Raw genomic sequence first — 21943 nt, forward strand, 5'->3', positions numbered from 1 at the left:
CCTCACAGCCCCAGCCTGCGGGGCTGAGGGGCTGCCCTGGCCCACAGGGCCCTGGCACACGCGTTTGCACATGGGAAGGGAGGCATCTGCACCTCCAGGCAGCAGTCAGCGGCTGGCAGGGTAGGGAGACTACAGGCCCTGCGGCAGATGAGCAGAGCCCGTGGGAGCACAAGGAGCAGCCAAGGGCTGACGGAGGCCCAGGGACAAGCACGGCTCATCCCAGCTTTGCCTGCCTGGAGAGCCCTGCAGCTGCAGCAAAAAGCCAGGCATCTGCGCTCCCAGGTGGCCGGCCGCACCGCTCCACCCCACAGCAACTCCCTCCTTTGCCCTTCACCCTTCCCCATGCAACCCTGAGAAGGGCTCCAGCGTCCCTGCACACCAGCCCTCAGAGCACCCCTGGGGCTGTGGGCACGTCAGGTGCAGCTGTGTCCTGGCCACCATGGTGTGCACCGTGCAGTGTCTCTGTGTAGTGGCCCCTTCAGGAAGTAGGCTCTGAGGACGTTGCCCTTGCAAGACCTGCAAGATGCGATTTCCAATGTCTTTTGTAAGGCTGGGGCATGGGGGGGGAGGGGTGCTGCACTGCTGTCAGAAGAGGGCCCTAAGAGGGCACTTGCTGAACAAGCCACTAGGATCACTCTTACCTCTTAGAGATGGGGTGAAAGCCAGGGGCTACATCTGAGGGTATCTTCATCAGGGATAATTAAGCTAATGTTTTTTTCCAGTCTACCCTCCTCCCCGCCCCCAAATAACCTGACAGGCCAAACTCTGATCTCCCTTTTACAGTTTGCATGAGACAAACATTCACCCCTTGTTTTTTTTTAGCTAATTAATCCTGACCGCAGTCCCATCAGAAGTGGTAGTAGTTCTTAATAAATCTAATTAGTGCATGGGACTTATCTGAAAGTCCTAAGAGGCTCAATGAGGCTCTTAACCAGGAAGGGCTCCCTGCATTCAGCTGCTTGGGAGTACCTGTGAGGAGCTGAGGGAGCCACTGTCCTGCCATCCCATTTCCCGCCCCAGCCATGGCTTGATCGCTGTTGCAGTAAGACCCTGCAAAGACTTTGGGGGGCTGTGGGAATAGCCCCTGTCCCACCTGCCCCTCAGCCTCCAGCACAGCTGTCTCTGTGCCCCTGCTTGGCAGTGTGGCCATTGGGGCTAGGAGAAGAAAGGAACGCCTACCTCAGTGCTGTGTGAAATAAACCTTTATTTCATTGCTGCACTCCATGGGTGTGTTCTGGCAGAGCATGGGCACCCTAGGAGCTGATACCTGGCTGGCTGGCGTGGGACAGGTCTCTGGTAGGCCAGTGCCGTCCCTCAGCATCAAGGACTTGCTGCAGTCCCTTTCCAGGAGGTTGAGTATACAAATCTTTCCACCAGAAAGATGGGTAGCCTAAACTGCGGTGTCTGCTGTAGATCACGGAGCACAAGCACTCTTCTGTTTTTGAAGTTTCTCAGCTGCTTTCACCACCCAGGGCAGGTTCGGGTCTGCACAGAGCTTGTTCCCATTCTTAGTCTCAAACCTGCCAAGATTAAGAGGAAAACTGAATGAGAAATAGCAGCTACAATCCCACTCATGAGCCCTCTGCCTTCCCTTCCTTGCACTCCCTTTCCCTTGCCTTTGGGTCTGCAAGGTGCTCTGGGTATTTGGTGTCTTCATGAGCAGCTCAACCCATGGCCCAAGGCCTCCATCCCTTTGGGAGCCACAGCAGACTTGGGTCAGACCTTCCCTGGTCCTGTAGAAGCAGCTGGACAGTAACATCCTCCTCTGCTCATGCTACAGGACAGCTACCCAGCTGCGGTCACTCCAGAGGAGGCCACACAGTTGCATCCTGGTCCCTCAGGTGTCACTATGTCCCTGTCACTAGATGGGATGTGCGAAAGCCCCCGTGGTGTCCCAGGAGACAACACAGTGGTAGGGAAATTATCAGGACTTACACAACTGCTGGAAAGAAACACTCCTTGGGGGTCTCATAGCAATCCTTCAGATTAGCAGATCGGAGAGTATGTTTTATATATCTGAAGCAGCATTCTGTAGGTGTGTAAGGGGCTGAAAGAGAGAGAGAGAGAGAGAGAGTGCATGAACACTGCTTTTCAAAGTAATCTTTAAGACCTTCCCCCATAGCATGGCTGAAACACAGTCCTTCAGATTTTGCAGCCTCTACTTTAAAGAGCCCCATGGGATCTCCTCTCTGGGGCAAGAGGAGGAACCCCAATGTCCAAAGAGGCAGCAAGTTGCCCCCAGTGCCTGCCGGCCCTGGAGCCAGCTTTGCCGAGGCCATCTGGTCCAGGACACTGTCTCCCTCCTTCCTTGCCCTCCAAGGACATTCAGCCCAGTGCCTACCAGGAGACCTCTGGAGTTGCTCCTCCTGCCCAGTGGCACCATCCCCACTCTCCACTCGGGTGTCTTGCCTGACCTCCTTGATGGGACAAACCCAGCAGCAGCCCTGCAGTGCTCATGGCCCCAGTCCATAGTAGGAGCCAGCGAGAGCAGCCTGCCAGCAGCAGGCAAAACACCTTACCTGCTGTGCAGTGCGGGGAGAGGGTGAGGAGCAGCATGAGCACCAGGACTATCCTCATGCTGAGCATGGTGGCTGTGTAAGGAGTCTTCCTCAGCACGGTGGTGATCTGCCTCTCCTGAGGAGCTCGAACGTCAGCTCAGGCAGGGAGGCCCTGCAATTTATCCCCTCTACTTCTTCCGCAGATTAGCTGCTTTCCAGAGAATTTCTACCAAATTCAAGTGAAAGCTGAGGGGGTTTCCGTGTCACATGTGGGATCTTCAGGGCTATGGACAGAGATAATCCCTAGAAAGACAGGACAAACAGTCTTCAGCCACTTCTGCTTTCTCTGCAAATTGTGACCAGTCAGTGGGAAGCTGCAGAGTTCATAGGGGAAGTGAAATCCTCCTCCTGCAAGGAAGCATGAATTCAAGGGCTGCCAAAACCACAGAGAATGGATGTGCAGTGAGTGATAAAACAGGGAATGCCTGATAAAACAGGGAATGCCATGCTCTCAGCACAAGCTGTTCAGCCTGCAAGCAAAAATAAATATGCTGGAGAGAGTGAATGACTGGCTCAATTGGTTCACTTGTGAAATCCCAGTGGAGCAAAAACATGGTAACCTCTTCCTCCTCCAACCCTTTGTGTCTGGAAAGCTGGAGGATGTCAAATCCTGGCAGAAATTACATCACATTCTGGATTGTTCCTATAAAGAGGAAAACAGGTTAGCCATAAAAAATCCCTGTTTATAATTTGGAACTGTGGAGTGAAATGAGAAAGGAGCAGCTGAGTTGCTCCCTTGCAGAGGAGGATGGTTGAGCTTGATTTCAGGACAGAGCAGGAGGCTGAACTCAGGCTGAAGTAAGCGGAAGGAAAAGTTTGTGTTTAAGGTTTGGGGTGTTTTTCTCTCATCTTCTTTCTCTGTGCAGCCTTGTAGTCTCCCAGGATCCCTGGGGACCTGTAGAAGGGAGTTGCAGCTCAGGGTCAGCTTCTCTGTGTTAACCTGGGGATTGCTTCTTGCCACTGTGCTTGACTTTCACTTTCTCACCTAGTCACAGTCCCGCCAGAGCCTTCTGCAGGCTTTTGCTAGTCACTCACATCCCCTATCCTGAAGCTCATCCCTTCACCATTGCCTCTTTTTTTCAGACCATAAGTGACTGCATGGAGAAGTAGAGTCCCTGTGCAGATCCTCGGGGTGTTATGGTGCTCGCTCATCCACTGGGAGCCCTGACCCTTTACTCCCTTCTCCACCCTGCACAGACAACTAAGGGTTCACTATGAGCTCTTCTCAATATTTTTACCTCCTCAGCCATCCTTCTCTCCTTTGGTGCTGGATTTGAGCAGGAGGTTATATTCCTGGGCATAGGGACATTGCACCCAGTGCGGGGCCACTGAGCCCCTGGGAGTGGGTGCCTGCACCACAGCTGCTGTAAATCACAAGAGCTCACTTCTCTTAGGGGCTGTTTGCACAGGAATAAGATTATGCCAAGCATGACACAGCCAGAAGGGCAGAGTATGGTGTGGTAGCTGGGGGAGGAGGACTCGCTCTGGGGCTGCATTGCTCCTTTTTCCACTGCCACTCGTGAAGCAAGATTCTGAAAGCAAATCTTTTTTACTATTGCCCCTGCAAACTGCCTCTCAAAGAACTTCAATGAGATTCAGCAGGATATCTAAAGCAGTGTGTTCCCCAGATGCTTCCCATTTAGCTCACTGGGAAGTGATGCACTGTTTAAGGAAGGACAAATCCACCGCTTCTTCCTTCTCCTTGTAAGGAGAGCACCGCATTCTGCAGGGAGAGTGGTCACAGGCTGAGCAGGGGAGGTGAGGTGGGCTCTGGAGCACAGCTTCTACCAAGTAACCGCAAGCAGAGGTCAGGACCGCCTGCCCTGCCTGGGAGCTTTCCTACAGACTTGCAGAAGTGGTGTAACATGGGAGCAGCCTCTCCAGCAGTCAGCATTTACCCTGCGCATGTGCTCCTTCCAGCAGTTCCATCCCAAAGAAAGCTCACAGAAAGAGGCACCTCCTGAGTCATCAGGACCAAATGGATGAACATGCCAAATACAGCACCTTTACAGTTACATTTGTGTGTCCCAGGCCGAAAAAGGCAGACTGGAGGAAGTCCTGTCCTGCTGCGGCCAGGTAACGCAGAGCAGGGCATGCTCATCCTTATGTCCCCCAAAGCAAGTACCTGGGAAATGCAGTCATCAGTGTAAGGATGTGCATCCTCTTCACCAGTCACCATCCTCTGGGATCTAAACCTAGCCACAGCTAGGGGCACCACACATTGCCTGTGCCATTAATGGGATCATCGTGGATGATGATCCTTTGCAGTAGCCAGTCAGAGAGATAAGATGCCAGGCAAAGGTACTTAGTCCCTTAGCAGGGATCCCCTGCTGGCCACAGCTTTGGGGTGACTCTGTCTGCTCCTTTCCTCGTTAACAAACTGTACATATTCACCAAAAGGGTAGGAGGAGGCAAAGCAACATTTTATCAGAAAATAAATGAATACTGTGAACCCTTTAAAAGCCAGCAACCCTAGAAATACTAGGTAGGATAGACTAACAAAGCATTTCTAAACAAGTCCCGCAACACCTCAAGGCCGCAACACCTTTCCTCATGGTTGGGGTTCAACCCAGTAATTCAGTGTCTCCATAGGCTGCAATAAATTCCTTGTGCCCTCCTACCAATTCCCAAAAGCATCTTTCCTTCCTCCTGGAGCCTTTTTGTGTGCTCCCTTCCCTTCTCAGCCATCTCCCCATTTCTGCAGTGCTGCACAGCCCCTCCTTGCAGCCTCGTATGCCTCTCCCCCAAATCTGGGCCATGGTTTCTAGAGCTGGAGCAGTTGCCCAACCCACAGAGAGAGCAAAGCCCCGAGGCAACCTTTTGGAGATCACAACACAGTGAGCTACAGCCAAACTGAATATACCAAGCTGGGGACATAGGCCATATCATATTTTCTGATACCTCTGCCTCTGGCCACATTTTTGTCTTGCCTGTAATTTGCACAGGACTGGAGCAGCTGAGTGCAGGCACCATGCTGCTATCAGCCCCATGGCAGAGACAAAGACTGTGCCTCAAAGTCAGGGGAAGGCAAGTTCCCCTGAAGCCAGGACACTTGCACCCATAGCCTAGGGGAGTGCACAGCTTGACCTGACCACGTCTGGGGGTAAAAACACATGTCTGAGGGCCAAACCCTGAGCAATGCAGAAGGCTCATCTGGGAAACATTTGGGGATCACCCAGGCCTGACCTTGCTGGAAGCTCATCGCATGCCTCCTTGCCACCCAGGGCTGCAGTCAGGGGCAATTGCTATGGGGGGGAAGGGGGGAGCTGTTTTTAATGCTCAGGTGGGGCAGCAGGACTATGGAATCTATGTGGTGCCAGCAGCTGAACCCACCAAGTCTCCCAGCTAATAGTTTTCTGCAGGAGTACTACCTGGGAACATGGGGCAGAGCAGAGCCCAGTGACCCAGCAAAGCAAGGGCACAGGAGCTGTGGAAGAGAGTACTATGAATACAGGGGCACTCAGCAGCCAGGTTCAAGGGACAGAGAGGATTTTGAGAAATAGATAAAATGCTAGTGCAATCCCATGCCTGTAGATTGTGTTTGTTTTTTTGGCAGATCTGGCTCAGGCTCTTCTTCCCCTTTAGCACGTTTTCAAGACATCCCTACTGCAGCTAAACAATGCACGGCTCCCTGAAGGCCTCTTGTTTTATTTTGAGGAAGGGAAAGGCTAATGTGTAGTCATTAACTGAGGATGCTGGAAAGCCCCAGTCCTGGCTGAGGTTCCGTTTTCATTTGAATTAGCACTGAAGAGTTTCCTTGTTTACATGAAAAAACATCATCATCTTGATTCTGCAAAAGGAGGAGGAAGGCAGCTTGGGGACATCTCGGGTGCAATGTTCGCCAGTACCTGTGCCAGTATGGAGAAGGAAGAGCCGGGCAGAACAAGCCATATGCTTGGAAACTGAGTCTCAATGGTAACTGAGCACTACCAACTCTACTGGGAAAATATAGCAGGGAACAGCCGTACAGTTGTCACATCACTTGGGAAAGCACAGGATCTGCACTGCCAAAGCAACCTGGCTGCAGAGGCAGGAGAGAGGCAGCTGCGCTATTCTACCTGGACATCACTGAGTGTCTGAAACCTCCAAGGAAGCAGTGGGACTGTTCAAAATAAACCTTTTTCCATTCTCTTCCATGCTACATAGTCACTTTGAGTTTTGTCCACTTATAATATGAAACGTTCTAGTTTTTTTCCTTCTAAAAAAAAAGAAAGTTTTCTGAGCATAAAACCCCTCCACATAGCTTTAGAGTGCTCACTCTGTGGTCCCCTCTGTTCTCTTTCAAAGCTCTGACTGGCTCAGGATGTGTTCACAAAACAGACACGATGCTCTTATTCCTTGCCGGAGCCAGAGCTCATGCTAGGACTTAGGGTGCACATATCCAGCTCCTGCAGGCTGGAAACACACTGTCAGAAGAGGAAGATGCAGAGTCTTGTCCAAAGTCTGCTTCCTCCAACAGGACACTGGGGACCATCAAATACTGGAAACTGGCGATCCCTCTGCAATAAGTTGTGTCCGGAGTCAGGAGACACAAAGGCAGGGCTGCAGGAAGGAAGCATCCAGGAGCCCTTTCCTAGGAGGTTTTCAGTACCAGCTCACTAGACTAGCTTGCCCATCAGCCCTGGGAATTAAGCAGCTCTTCCCTGTACCCCAAAATACAGAAACTCATTGAGGCCAGGCAGGGAATTGCAGCAACAAAGGCCAAGCAGATAGCAAGGGGCAGATGCACCTGGACTAGAAACTGCAAGTAGCCTTTGCTGGGGGGAAAGTGTGGTGCCAGTTATCTCAAATTATGGTACATAGATGGGGGAGAGTGACAGAGAACTCAGGAAGGGATTTTTATGCTTCTTATATCCATATAGAATATACTAAGACACATAGCAAGGAATCAGGGACCTGAAGATGAACTAGCAGAGGAGAAAGGATAAGACACTCTTGTCTTGCTTCTGACTTCCCACTTGTGGGTCACGCCAACTCTTTCCAGCTTTACCAATACATAGAAACCTCTCTATGTGAGCAGTGACCCTCACAGGCTAATGCAGGAAGACCCTGCTTAGAGAAGTAGGGCTGATAAACCTTTTTTCAGTACAGATCTTCCAGATCTGCAGATGGCAGACTAAAATATAGCTGAGACTTGCACTGCAGCAGACTTCTTTTTTCCAGTTTTCCCCAGTGGGGCTGATCAACTGCATTGAGGTTATGTGAAAGATGGATCTAGGGTGCCATGTGGAGATTGGCAAAGTGTTACTGCTCCCAAGGGAGAATCTGTATGGGGGAGGCTTTTGTGTAAGGTAGAAGTCTGAGGGGGAACAGTGCTTGGTGAGGACCCTGATCTTTCTCAGTCTATCTAGAGCTTGAGAATGTATTAGACAGAGCAGTGGAGACCTGTTATAGGTCAGCTTTTAGAGCAAAGCTGAGATCAAAGCTTTGACAGTAGAATAAAGTCAGGGATGGACTATGGAAACAATTACAGCTAGAACTGGGAAGCTTTTAATGATTTAATTCTGAATAAAATCAGTTCCAATAACTCCAAGAAGGCAGTAGAGCAAGTTATAAACTTACTTATTCCTTAGTTTTTCATTATCTCTTGAAGCATGCTGAATTTTTAGCCTAAAGGAAAAAAATAATTATCAATAGAAAGAATGAGAAAAGTACATTACATTAAGGTCCCTAGATATTGTAATAAAAAAAAGTATTTTGCTGAATATGTTCTAAGCTGGTAAATTGACATCACTTCCTTACTCGGAAGACTCCTCTCACTTCTTAATTCTGGAGAAAGATTTGCTTTATGGCCTTGTAGCATATTTGGCAGAACTCAAAGGTCCTTCAGAAATGACCCTTTGTCCTCTTACCCAAGACCTGAAGGCTGTCACCAAGAACGTCTGACCATGGTGAGTTTCGAGAACATCTGTATTTATCTAGTGGAGACTTAGCTACAAAAATCGTCCTTGCAGTGGAGGGAGTAGGGACACATTCTTCATAAAAGCGAGGATGAGGAAAATAAGAAGCAAAGGAGACCTGCCTGGGAAGAACCACAGCCACACAACAAAACTGCAGTTGTGATATAGGAGAGGCAAAAAAGCTGCACTTCCTTACCATGTATTGGCAGGGGCCTTTTCTGCCATGCCTTCAGCATCTTCTTGTAAGGTCAGAACAAACCCCTAATTGAGGGCATCAGTGCATTAAAAAATACTCATGGACTTCAGAAAAAAGGGAAACTGGCTCCTGTGGTTGTAGCTGCTGGGTAGTGCTACGAGACATAACTCAACACAAGCATTCAGCACCCAGGCTAACAGCTCCCAGCAAACACAGAAAGGGAACCCAAGCAGAGAGCAAAGTATGGAGAGAAGATGAAAGACCTTTTGGTAACCCACTACGTGCCTCAAAAGCCTTAGCCAGAGATGAGCTGAAGGGAGCATGGTGTAGGAACACCCTACATTCTGCTAAGCCAATATTAGGAAAGCAGTGGTAAGTTAGTTTGATCATAGGCTAGCCTAAACATGTACCTGCTTATACAATATTTCATAAGAAAAAACACATACAGAACAGGGACGGACCTGGCTGAAAGATCCTATAAATCCCAACCTAAGTCTCAAACCCAGGAGCATGGAGAGCTGCAGGAGGTTCTGCTCCCAGGAATAATGGTGTCCCTCACACATTACCCTGGAGAGAAGTCAAGGCTTAGAGAAGACAACAGCAAAGGTTCAGGGTAGAGGGAGCAGCAAGAGCTAGACGAGCCAGGAGCTGAGAGTCACCCCTGCATAAGCAGGGCACTCAGTGACAGGGGGAGGTCCCACAGGTTCTGAACACAGTGAGCAGAGCTAAGCACTGGTAAAAGGATCCCTTGACAGTCCCAAACACAGCAAAATGAAGAACCAGGTCCAGGGCCCACACTGGGGAGGAAGGTCATCTACTCAGTAGCTGCAGAAGCTGGGGGCAGAGACAGGGCTATAACACCAAAAAGTCCATCAAGGAGACCAGTTACCTATAGCATATGTCCAAGGTCTATTCTGGAGACAGGCCACAGTTAGAACATGAGACAGATACACCTACAACACAACTCAAACAAAGACTGAAGGCACAGGCCTGAGTTTAAATGAGGTTGCAGGGCCACTGCAGGGTTGGGAGAGTTTACCCACAGGTGAGGTTTGTCAGGGCAATTAAGGCTAATTAGTGCCCTCAAGACCTGACACAGCCCTGTCTGACGGCTGCTGTGGGGTAGTGAAGGCATGGAAGTGAGCCTGTGTGCAGTCCCAGTGACTTCTTGTTCTTCTAAGGGCAATCAAAACAGCCAGCTAATGAAGTGGCACAGATGGTTCGCACTGGTGTGCAGATGGAGAACAAGTATGTTGGTCAGTAAGAGACCAGAATGGGCGCGACATGCCCATGTGGCAGGAATACCCTCTCAGCTTAGGTCCCACTGGCTCCTCTAGGTTGGAGGAGAAACCTCAAGGCAGAAGCGCTTGTTTTGCATGCTAGCTGCAGGAGGCAAGCTTTGTTCCGCTTGAGCATGACAGATTTGGCATTAGTTATCTTCTGGGCCAAACTCTTTAGTCTGCTATACCTGAGGCAGCCCACAGACCTCAAAGCTGCAAACTTGTCCATCCTTTGCATAAGGTATTTCTTTGCACAGTCAGATGAGAGAAAGGAGGGAGCAGCAGGAAAGCTGGCAGGGTGAAGCACTGTGCAGGTGTGTGCATGCCACCAGCTGTCTGACAGGACCTGAGTATTCAAATGCTCCCCTGGTGCTTTGGAGCCAGTCCCCAAATGCCCTGGCCCAGGGCCAGGTGCTTATACTGGCTTCTCATACTGGAAGCGATTTATCATCACTGGGGTTATGGGCTGGCTTGTTTATAAAGCCTCCCCCTCCCTTACACACTCTCTTCCCTGACAGCACAGAGAGGAGAAAAAATGCGCTTCTCTTTCTATGAAGCCTCTTCTCAAAATGGCCTTTCTGGCCTGGTGATTTATTCTCAGGAAGGTTTTTTTGACTTTGCCATCTCCTCATGTAACCTCCCCTGGGCTGTGCCAGGAGCATGGCATGTATGCAGAGCAGAGCAGCTGAGCAGGCAACCTACGCAGTTCTGGGGCATGGCTGGAGCAAGGACTCCTGAGCCGGAGGAGAGACATACATCACTGACCCCCCTTTTTATTTTTAACTTCAGGTGACTCCTCAGCTTGAGCCTGGATTTGCCCAGAAGCATGTCAGCATGAGAGGAGCTGGAGCCAAAGCCCATAGCTGCTAAGGCTTCAGTCCTGCAGTGTTTGTGAGTGCCTCACTTCTACACACATCCAGACAGAAAGACAGAAAGCCTTAATCCTAGCAAGGGCATGTCCGCCAACAACACTGGCAGCTGGCCCAGCTCATGGACTGACTTGCTTGTCCTGCATTGCCTTTCCCACTTCTCCTTCCCAGCATTAGAGATGAGCTTGTAAGAGTAGCCCAGGGCCTGACTGGAGGTAAAAAAAGTCCTGCCTCAGCCCTTGGTTTTTTTATCCCTTATAGAACTGGGTTGGAGCAAAACCTTTTCCCATGGAATGCTGTCCAGTTGTGGGCTTGCCTTAGCAGGACTGGAAATGCTACTCTCTGTGAGAAAAGATTCTTGGCAAGCCTAAAGCCCATAAACATTAAAGAGATGGAGCAATAGCCCAGCCACATCAGCGCTGCTGGCTTTACCATCTCTCAGTAGTGCCAAAAGTTTCCCCCACATCACTTAATCACATGCACTCTTCTCCATACCTCTGTAGGCACCAGACTTAGTTATCCAGCCTTAGTCTGAATCCTCTGAAGACAGCAGTTTTTAATATAAGAACTTTTATTACCTTTTAGTCCAAAAAGAGATACAGAAAATATATATCACGCTCATACACACCAAATACATAGATATATTGGAGTTTATAACATTCACTGCCCTCTAGAACAAATTACAGCTTAAATCCTGTGAACCTGTAATATTTACAGGCTCCATGTTTTTGAGCCTGTCACCCACAAGCAGTAAACAGCTACATTCATCTTGTGCCTTTCCAACTGTCGATCCCACAGCATAAAGCAAGGAGAAACAGTGGTCCTCTCACTGCCCTGGCTGTGATGGATAGGGAAGAAACTGCCCCAGTTTAAAAGAAAAAGCCATTTCATGCCCCCAGCAGCTGCTCAAACCCCTCTCTGAGGCAGAAGCTAGAGAGGTCCCACAGGGAAACCCTGGCTGCCCTCCCAAGTGTTCCTGGAGGTCCTGAGCTGTGACGAGCATGGCTGCAGCCAGCAGCAGGGTAGGGAGACCTGAGCATTAGGAGGGGACATGGCTTTTGTGCTCCCCCTGGGCAGCAGCGTCCTTTCAAATGCCATGGTGGGACTCAAAGTGGTCAGGGCTGCAGCAGTACACCTTTATCTCCCCAGCATAGCTTTGTGCCGAGGCCTTTGCTCACAGCTGGTTTGGAGAGAAGAAAACCACAGGAAAATGACTGTCCACTCCATTTGCTACAGTATCTGGAGAGACTAGTTTCACCTGTACCACTGTGACTGTGACCTGTACCCACTGTGTCCCACAGCTTGAAAAGTGAGCAAGAATAACAGCACACAGTGACAGCTCCCTAAGGCAGAGAGTTGTGTCCTGCCTACCCATGTCCCAAGGAAAACCTTGAGAGCAACTCTGCTCTTGTGGACATACTCAAACCATCCAAGACTAGTAAAAAAATCAATAAGGCACAGTGTTTTTCAATGTAGCATAGTCTAGTTCTAGACTCTATGACACTCTGTTCACAAGAACATGACATTGCATGCATTTGCATCACTACAAAACTTCACTACAAAAATAACATTTCTCATATTTTATATAAAAATAATGCTATAGTATACTGTTCCACAAACTGCAAGGCCACAAACCCCAGCTGGTGAGACTTCTGCGTGCATGAGTGGGGTGGATAGGGAGGCAGCACTGACAGCTACTGCAGTCCTTTGTGTAAATCAACCCCATTTAGTGCTGCAGGACTGGGGCTGCATGGGGAGGCTTCCACACAAGGGTGAATTTCACCCAAGATTCCTGATTATAATTAATCTGATTGCTTTCTGTACCTCTTCTACCTGTGAAACCCCAGACAAATCTCTAGTTCCCTCTTCCAAGTTAACAAAGAACTACAGGGATAAGAGGTTGAATAATATCAGAAAACAAATACCATTGCAGTCAATCGTTTCCACCCTGAGGACTGGATGGATGCCCTGAAGGTGATATCTGACAGATCTAATGGGCCAATCTTTCTCTAGCTGTGTTTTACAGCTGTTTCATCATCTTTGCTTTGAGCATCTTGCTTATTATATGTGGGGGTTTTTTGTTCTACATGCATATTTATACTCTGGGACATGATCCACTGAGGTTAATCACTGCAGGATTAGACCCCTGATACACATAAATACATCATATTCTGAAGATCTTTAAATGCTCGTGCAAATTCATAGTGTCGTAAGCAGGACTAAATGTTAAATAGAAGCCTTCAGGAACCGACCACAGATAAAAGATAAGGCTTACATACAGCAGTGTCTAGATGTGTAAAAATTAGAAAAAAACTTGGGTTTAAAAACCTCTCTGTTACTGTTACAATGCCTTAATAGCTTAGTGATCAAGGCTATATAAAAAAGCTAAAATGACACCAAAGCATAGAACCATGAATAGGCTTTTTATACCTTCTTCTGGATCAGCAAAAGTGCTTATTTCCAGAGACAGAATATGGAACTGGAAGGAAGATAGGTCTGCTGCGGTGGAGTAATTCCTAAATCCAGAACTACATTTAGCTACTCCAAAAATGTATTTCCTGGCTTTTGTGCTTGCTAAACAGCAAAAAACCCTCCAACATTATCACAGGAATAGCAAAGTTATTGGGTCCCTCTGATGATTTCTCCACACGTTTTTCTGATTTGCAACAGTTTCTCTCCCACATAGTGTTATTCAGCGCGTCGGCATTATCCTGCCCTGGTGTTGGACACAACTGGACACAAGGTACCTCTGCTGGAAGAAGACTTCTATGGCAGTTAGCCAGATTTGCCAAGAATCAGGTCTCAGGCTAAATCTACAAATGCAGCTGCCTCTAGCTGTTTGAGAGAATAGTGGCCTGATTTTGAGGAGGAGATAGACTGTGGGTTGTCAGCATCTGTAAGAGTGAAACCTCTAGCATTGATCTTCAGTTCCTTATATTTGTAGGCAAATTAGATTCAGTTTTAGTCACCTTTGTCTGAAAAGTTAGGTAGTATCTCTCAGGGCTCCAGCAAGAGTTAATGGGATATTTAGTCAGGCCAGGAGAGCCAGCACCCCACTGACTGTCAACATTAGTCTTGGCCTGACAGAGCAGTGATCCAAAGTGCAAAGAACAAAACAGCCGAGAGTTTGTAAGTGAAAAAAAAAGTGTGTTTTGGTTTAAGATTGCCTGAGTCCAGTAGTGTGGGTGAGTGGGTGGTTTCTCAGCTGGGCCATGATGAAACACAGTCAAAATACTGGCATTGGTTAATGACAACTTAGATATATTTTTGGACATTCTGCTCTGCAAAAAAACCCCACATTTTCTTTGGTATTTGTATTCCCTGGCTTGTTTTGTAAGTGTAAATTTAGCTTTCCTGCAGCAACACAAAGGAAAACCTATGCCAAAAACATCCATGCCATAAAGCATTCAGATTATTTCCATTGGACAGACATTGGATTGACATCCCTCCTGCTGGTAGAGCAAGCCCTGTACCATTGACATTGCTTCTTTTTTGATTCCCAATTTTTTATATAGCCATATAGCAGCAGCACTGCAAGCAATCACACCACCTACCATAGAAACTGGGATGATAAAGTGCATTTGGGATCTTGACAAGAAGCTAGGAAAAGGTGGATCATTTGGAGTCAACTGTGCTCTGGCTTGGCCTGAGAATGTTTGACTGGTAAAAGCTGATGTATCTAGAAGGTCTTGCTTTCCTAAAGGTGATGAATGTTCAGGTGTTCTAGTATCAAAAGCATCTGTCCAGGAACCAAAAACTTTGTTGCTGTGGACAGAATGACTTTCATCTATGACAGTTGTGGGGTTTAAAGTAGAAACTGAAGTAGCATCTGATGGAACAGGTGGAAAAGGTGTTGTTGTTGGGGTTGTGGTAATCTCAGTACTGCCTAGGACGGAGGGAAGATCTGAATTAAAACTCCTAGAAGCAATGTCTGATGTGTTCGCTCTTGCACTTGCAGGGTGTAGGGATTCATCTGTGGAACCTACAGAATGGTCTGATGCTTTAGTAATGGCCATGGGGCCTGAATTCAAGTTAGGAGAAGTCATGTCTGGAACATCAGCTGTAGCATTTGCAGTATATCCTACAGATTCTTCTATAGATCCTACAGAGTTCTCAAAGCCATGCACAAGAGCCATGGAATATGGGATAGACTGGTTGGGGACCGTGCCTGCTGCATAAGTTGTTGAATGTGCAGCAGCTTTTGTGGAATCTCTGTTTGCTTCTGAACTCACTTCAGAGCGGGCAGCAATTTCCTGTATCACAGGGGACAATACTGTAGAGAAGTGTGTGATGTACTGCATGGCTGGTATGGGCTTGCTGGACACCTCTGTCCTGACAATAGGAGCATTTATACCCTCCAAAATTGTCATGCCAGCCCCTTGAAAAGTACTAGTTGGAGCAGTTGCTTGAGATGGAGCTGTTACTGTAAGACCACTATGTTTGTGAAAAATGCCAGGATTTTCCGGCACTGCTGCTGAAGTGGCAGCACGTGGAAGTGGGGATGCTGCTAAGGCCCTTTTCTGGTCCAATTTCCATATGACCTTCTTTACCCAGTCTTCTCCTGGATCCGCACAAATCTCCAAGGACTTCTGAGTAATAAATCTGAAGTGAAAATAAAAAGGGAATACTTACCAGATACAGAAAACACTGTCTCAGACTATCAGTGTGACACAGAAAGCATCTAGAGATGCTGAGAAATGCTGACTCTCAAGCATCTACCATAGTAACACCATCTGAGTTGGATGATAAATAATGGCAGGAAGGGCAAGTGCCTCAATGATCTAATTTAATCATCAGCAGTTGACCATGACTCATAGGTGAACAGCGTCCTCCAAGCAGGCTTTTTCTTTCAAAAGCATTATTCAAATGTTCAGAAGGAGTGTTTGCTTTCAGCACTACAAAACAAGAAGCTTGGCAAGCACCAGTAGCACAGGGGTAAGAACACATTAAAACAAAACCCTTTCATTTTACTGTGAGAAAGACTTTCCGCGGTCAGTCCAGCAGGCTTGCTTTGGAGCAACCTCCTGAGCTGAAATAACATGGTCTTTATGGTGCCTCACTCTCAAAAATGACAATTATTCTGAGGCAAAAAAGGTAGCTTTTTTTTGTCCATTAGTGCAACTGGGTCTGAATCTGTTTCCACAGAAAATATCTACTTTCACAGTAATGTGTGAACTCTTACCCTCTGTATGCTTACATTTCTCCATTCCACTGGTATGTACTTTCATCATTTCTTTTCCTCATATATTTATCACTCAGGACAGTGACTGTCTCACTGTGTGCGTGGACAGAAATCAGTGTATTTTGGGCCCTGAGCTCACTTGGAGGCTATAGGTTTTTAAATAGCGGGGAAAAAAAAAGAAAAAAAGCATCCTCCAAATAAATACCAGTGTTTGCTCTGTTTCCAGAATGCTCCTTACTTCCAAACAAGGGCATTGGCTGAGAGGGTTTCCACTTAATCAGTTATGGAGTGAGTATTACAAAGGGACTCGACAGTAAGATGGTACTTACATGATGCCCTGTTTGGTGCATTGCGGTTCAGTCCTGTGATAGCTTTTTATCCATTTCTCAGGTATGCTGGGTGTAAAACGGCCACACTCCTTTGAACACTTCAGAGATGCTTTAGGTTGCCCTGAAATAAAAATTTCAAGATATTAAACATTGGTTCATCATTACATACAATAAAATTGGCACTGATTCTTTTTCCCCGTTCTCTGTTTAGGAGTTCAAAGCTTACCACAGAAGTTTCCAATTGCTGCTAAAATGAGCTGTCTTTATGAAAACAAATCCTATCAAGGCCATGAGTGTTGGAATCATCCAAACAGGTCAGATGATACCCCTAAAAAACAGGTCAGAAAAACCCTAAAAAACACTATGAAAACTGTTGGGTTCTTGGGATATGTTGCAATTTGCCTTATAGGATATGCAGGCACTGCTTGGGAACCTGCAAGACCTTTCACCTTTGGATCAGTAGTTCCTGTATAAATACTATCCCTCCCCACAGCTTAGCTGTGGGACAGGAGGACTAGTCTCAACACAATTCCCAGAAGACAAATTTCTTCATCCCCAAAAGGCCTGCTACAGCTGTTAATAACTGGCTATGCAGACTGAGCAGATCAGAGGGTAGAATGCTTGTCCTATCTTTTGTCTCCATCAGCTATATTTCTTCCCCTTGTAGGTCTTCCTTGAGAGTGGAAGGCTGGTTTAAATCATGCAGTCTCTACAAAACACTGTCTCAGATTCCCAGATGAATTTGGTGAAGTTCAGTTGGGAATGATCCAGCCATTGGGTATAAGAATGAGTGTCACTCTAGGAACATCCACAGAGCTTGAGGCATCTGGCCAGTGTCTTTTGATCCATTTACTGAGGAGATCTGTGGTTGCAAAGAAATCCCTATCAAACCCTCCTGTGGCCCTTCTACAGAAGAACATTTCAATCTCTACATCTCTGTAATGCTAAAACAAAACCCTTTGTTTAGCCAGTAGTGTTTTCTGTGGCATGTTTGGGTCAAGAACATCTACTCCTCAAGCACTCAGGGATGACCAGCTTCCCAAATAACTCTCATTAGCTACGGGACATACTGCTGGTGTCTTCCACTTCCAGGAACACTGTTCAACAAATGACGCCCTGCAATAAGAGGGCCAGATCCTTCCTCATTGACAGGCAGGGAGCTGCGTGGCAGGGAGCACACGGGCTGCTCAGAGGAAAGTGTTACTACTGTAATACTCTAGTCCAAGGCATAGATATTTAGTGCTGCAAGTCTACAGAACCACCATGCCCCAAATACATCTCAGCACGATTTAACATCCTTGAGCCCTTCATTGGAAAGCAGAGAAGACAATCTACCCCGTCTCTATGGCACAGGGAGAGGGTAGACTGTTGTCAGCATCCTAAAACCTTGCAACAAGGCAGGATTTCTCAGGAAATGTCCTACAACCACCACCCACAGAGAAAAGCCAGAGTCCCACAGGCTTTTCCGCTCTGATCAAGGGAAAGAAGGCTGGGGTCAGATTTAACTTTAAGCATGAAGAAAGAAATTCAGGATATTTAAAACTATGCAACTAAGGCCCTGAGCTAAAAGAGGGGACATTTTATTTGCCCCATATTTTATTGCTTAGAGCAATGGCTGTCTTTGGCTGGGCATGCAGGGAATATATCCCAAATGCTTCTCTTGTGACTCCTGTTATCTAGGAGAGGTCCAACTACTGAGCTGTTCCTCAAATATCTTTCCTTTGAGAAATCTCAGTCCAAAGAAAGGCTAATAATCAATAACTGATTTTCCAGTTGTTGTGTTCACAAAGAAATGGTTTGAAATTAGCTGAACTGATGATGGTTTTTCCCCAGAGTGGAGGGGCTTGGAAAGCATCTTCCAAGGAGAGGGCAGAGTTGCAGAGCCACAGCTACGAGAAAGTCCCCTGAGTTCAAGGAGCACACACAGTCACAGGGAGTACAGCGCCAGCCCTGGCATCCTCTGTCGTCCCAGAGCATGCAGCCCCACACCTCCAAGCTGTATCTAAACCTTTGCCAAGGGGATCCCAGGGAAAGCCAGGGTCTAGGAGTTTTCCCACCCATGACCCCCCCACACTTCTCAGTGGGCACACTGGGAGCCTTCAATATCTGCTTTTCAGGATGGTTCCTCAAGAGACCTTGGGCAGGGAGAGCCACCACATCCTCAGGTAATAGCTCTGTTTCTGCAGAGCCTACTTGACTCCAGAGCTCAGCAGTGCTGAAGCACGTAGCACGTTGCCAGGGAAGGATAAACCAGAGTCCCCTTTACCTGCTTTACTCATGCAAGCCCTGGAGAATCTGCTCAGCTACACTGTGGAGGAGGAAGGGATGCACAGGTACCGTGAAGGAGCTGTGAGGAGAGGAACCTCCATCCCCAGCTATCCTTCTTGCAGTCCTCATTCCTCCCATCTGGTGGCAGCAGTGGCATCCTCTTTTCTGAGGCAAAGTCTAGTTTTGTCTGCACTGCCTAGAAGCCTGCTGCTAGCTTAGCATTCAGCCCTGCTTAATTGCTGCTCTTGCAGCAATTACTGATCTATGAGATCAGCCCAGGGAAAAATGCACCCACCTCCTGTCCTCTTCTCCAGCTTCCACTCAGCACACCACCCCAGAGCATGCAAGGATCTTTATCCAGAGACTGGGAGAGCATCTCACACCTATGAGAGGCTTTAGTGGGAGACCACAGCTGCAGGCAATACACCACACACCTACATCCTGCAGCAGCAGGGATGCATCCTGAGGTCTACATGCCTGTGTGGATGGACATTCGTCCTTTGACAGGCTGTGGTCTGCCCCCCTTGCCTTGTCCTGGGGCGGGGGAAACGGGAAAGGACTTTGTGTTATGTTTCTTTTCTAATACTGACCATTAGAAAGTCTATCCAACAATCTCCCCACCTACCCTCAATGCAAACAGGTAACAAGCCATCACAGGGGTTGCACAGACTACTTTGCTTCAAGAAACATTGTTGTAGCCTCCCCCCTCCACTTCCCAAAATGTCCTGCCTGTTCCTGCCAAAAGATTTCCCACAGACAATGAAGGGACACGGTCTCTTACTGCCTTTAATCTGACTCAGCACCAGACTTTCTCATGACTTCCACTTCACCAACCCCTTGCATAAACATCACTGCTCTCCTAGGAAGCCCAGAGGTTTGTAAGTGGAGTTGTGCCTCACCTTCAGTCACAGTCCCTAGGCACAAGACCTTCAGCACAAACACGACTTGCAGAGAAACAGTCTTCATATTTCTGTGATTTGCAGTAGGAAGGGTACACAGAGAAGGCAGTATTTTTGCTCTTGATGGCTTATTGTATCCTTTGGAGCAATACAGCTGCTGCAGCTCATTCCAAGAATATAAAGTCCCGACAGGAGTTTCAACTCTTTTTTAGCTCTTCCGCATGTATCTCACAGTGACGACAGAAGGCGGAGGGAAAAGTTGGGACAGGGAGGGAATATTGCTTGTACTGAGGAAATAGATAGCTCCTGGAATTTCCCAGTAAAGTTACATAAGCTTTTCATAGCACATGCAAAGCACGTTGATAAAGCTCATTGATAAAGAAGTCTAGAAGGGAACTTCAGAAGTCAGCTACTCCATCCTCCTGTCTCTGTAAGGTGTCTCTCACCCAGACAACCTGTGCTAAAGCTTCACTTTCCTTAGACTTATAAAGCTTTCCCCTAATTCTAACCCACAGCTCCCAGACATTCATTAAGCATCTGATTTACCCTAGACATAAAAGCAGCTCTTCCCTTCCTTTTTGGCAGCTGTCTAAGAGCAGAAGCATCAGAGAGCATTTGCTCATCAGCATCACAAGTCCATCAGTCCTGCTAGGCTGGTGAACTCGCACCATGCCTGCCATGCCTGTTAGGAGATGAGAGCACCACCAGAGCTGAAAGAAAATGTGAGCCAGGAGACTCAGAGATATGGCTGTAGGGCTAGCTCTCCAGGGACATCTCAGCTACCTATGCTGACTTGGTCACACTCACGTGGATGGGCTGCTGGCCCTGCTGTGCTTACCAACCAGCAGAAGAGCCTTCCAGAGATCCTCTTCTGGCCAGCATACTCTAAGCCTGCAGCCATGCTGCCCTGTGCTGGCAGGGAGCTGTGACCATCCCAGCTCTCTGTGAGCAGTCTCTGCAACTGCTAGCTACTCTTAGGGCTGACTTCAAGCAGTTTCTTGTTTCTTGGGCATGCTGTCTGTGGTGCACTTGCTAATACAGCCCTGACCTCTGGTATATGACAAGGTACTAGCCATTAGGTTCTTGCTGACGCTAAGAACAGGGGTAACAGGTCCTTGGTTCTAGAATCAACAGGGCTGGCTCAGGGGATTCCCAGCACTGCAACAAGCCGGATCTGAAGTGGACGTGCCAACATGGCACTTTTACTTTCTCTTCTATATCACAGATCCCAGCTGAATACATAAAAATTCCCCGTGCCAACTCCCTCTACTGAAAGACAAAAATAAGATCAAGTTTGAGACAGTGTGGTTCCCCTCAAAATCTTTTTTCCCAGAGACTTGTTAGGTAAGAAAATATTTTATTTTCTCTCTGGTGGAAATCTGCCCTCTCTGAGCCAGGGGAAATCCCAACAGTTCTAGTTATGCTTTTTATTCCAAAACAGAGTAAAACCCCCAAAGTTCCTATAAGATGAACTTTCCAAAGATTTGGACAACATTCCTAGCCACTAACTTCAGCCTTTGCCTATATTATAATAGATAACAAAAACTCCTTTTCAAAGACATTTAAAAATTTTAAAAATCTTGAACTAATCTCTTTGATCCAGTCAGAATAGAAAACGGTGTGTCTATTGGGACATTTTTCTACCCCAATTCCCCAAATGGCATTTTCTCAGGCTTGGCACAGCCTTGCAGGAAGTTTTTATTCCAGGAACTGGCATTGCCTGAGGCTGAACACCCTGGCTCCTTGTCTCTTGGCTTCTTTCAGATCTTTCACAGCTTTGAAAAACCTGAAGCCAGGGGATCCAGTGTACCTCAGAAGATTTTCTGCTACTACTAGTAAAAAGCCATAGGCTTTGTATTAAATTGATAGTGAAGGGTCTTGGGACTTCTCTGGGCTTGTCTTGGCCTCAGCTGATTTTAGTTTCTTTGCTTATGATAGAAATTGTCTAGGCAATTGCTCTTGCCTAAATTTTAGTTTTGCTTTAGTTTATAGGAATAGTAAGCAGTTATTCAGTGTGGCTTTGGGACTGTAGAATAAAACATGTTGTGGAAGAGGGCAGGCACAGGATGATAGTGGAAATCCTAGTTTGTAAACACAAATCACAGTGGTCAATCAATGGACTGCAGCCCTGTGAGTCAGATAAAACCAGCTTTCAAGATAAAAAGGAACAGAAAAAGGGAGTAACTGGGAACCAGTGGACAAAATTAGCACATAGGCAGGCAGACTGTATGATGAAAATGTATAAAAATGAAATGAAGCAGACCAAGACTGAGGAGGAACAAAGCCCACTATGAACATCATATCCTTCCAGCAAAGACCTCAGGATGCTGACATTGCCTCACAACTCCCCTCTGTTCTTCCTTAGGAAGACTTGAAGAAAATGTCTTGAGGTCACCTTTAGGGCCCAGACGTGCCTTGAAAGGATGACATAACACTGAAGAACAGTAGTAGATACTAGGAAG

At 47.4% G+C, this 21943-nt stretch overlaps 2 protein-coding genes across 2 annotated transcripts; both read right to left on the minus strand.

Annotated features, from left to right (window-relative positions):
- Positions 1 to 1187: 1187 nt before the first annotated feature.
- LOC104142474 (C-C motif chemokine 3) lies at positions 1188 to 2679 on the minus strand. The gene is made up of 3 exons (XM_009672438.2): positions 2520 to 2679; positions 1936 to 2047; positions 1188 to 1520 (listed from the first exon to the last, which is right to left on the minus strand). Exons 1-3 carry the CDS (start codon positions 2584 to 2586, stop codon positions 1415 to 1417), a joined length of 285 nt encoding a protein of 94 aa, XP_009670733.2. The 5' UTR covers positions 2587 to 2679; the 3' UTR covers positions 1188 to 1414.
- Positions 2680 to 11361: 8682 nt separating this feature from the next.
- Positions 11362 to 19854, minus strand: CCL22 (C-C motif chemokine ligand 22). The gene is made up of 3 exons (XM_009672439.2): positions 19482 to 19854; positions 16315 to 16435; positions 11362 to 15405 (listed from the first exon to the last, which is right to left on the minus strand). Exons 1-3 carry the CDS (start codon positions 19546 to 19548, stop codon positions 14211 to 14213), a joined length of 1383 nt encoding a protein of 460 aa, XP_009670734.1. The 5' UTR covers positions 19549 to 19854; the 3' UTR covers positions 11362 to 14210.
- Positions 19855 to 21943: the final 2089 nt, after the last annotated feature.

The sequence above is a fragment of the Struthio camelus genome, chromosome 10, assembly GCF_040807025.1.
Source record: "Struthio camelus isolate bStrCam1 chromosome 10, bStrCam1.hap1, whole genome shotgun sequence".
NCBI lineage: Eukaryota > Metazoa > Chordata > Aves > Struthioniformes > Struthionidae > Struthio > Struthio camelus.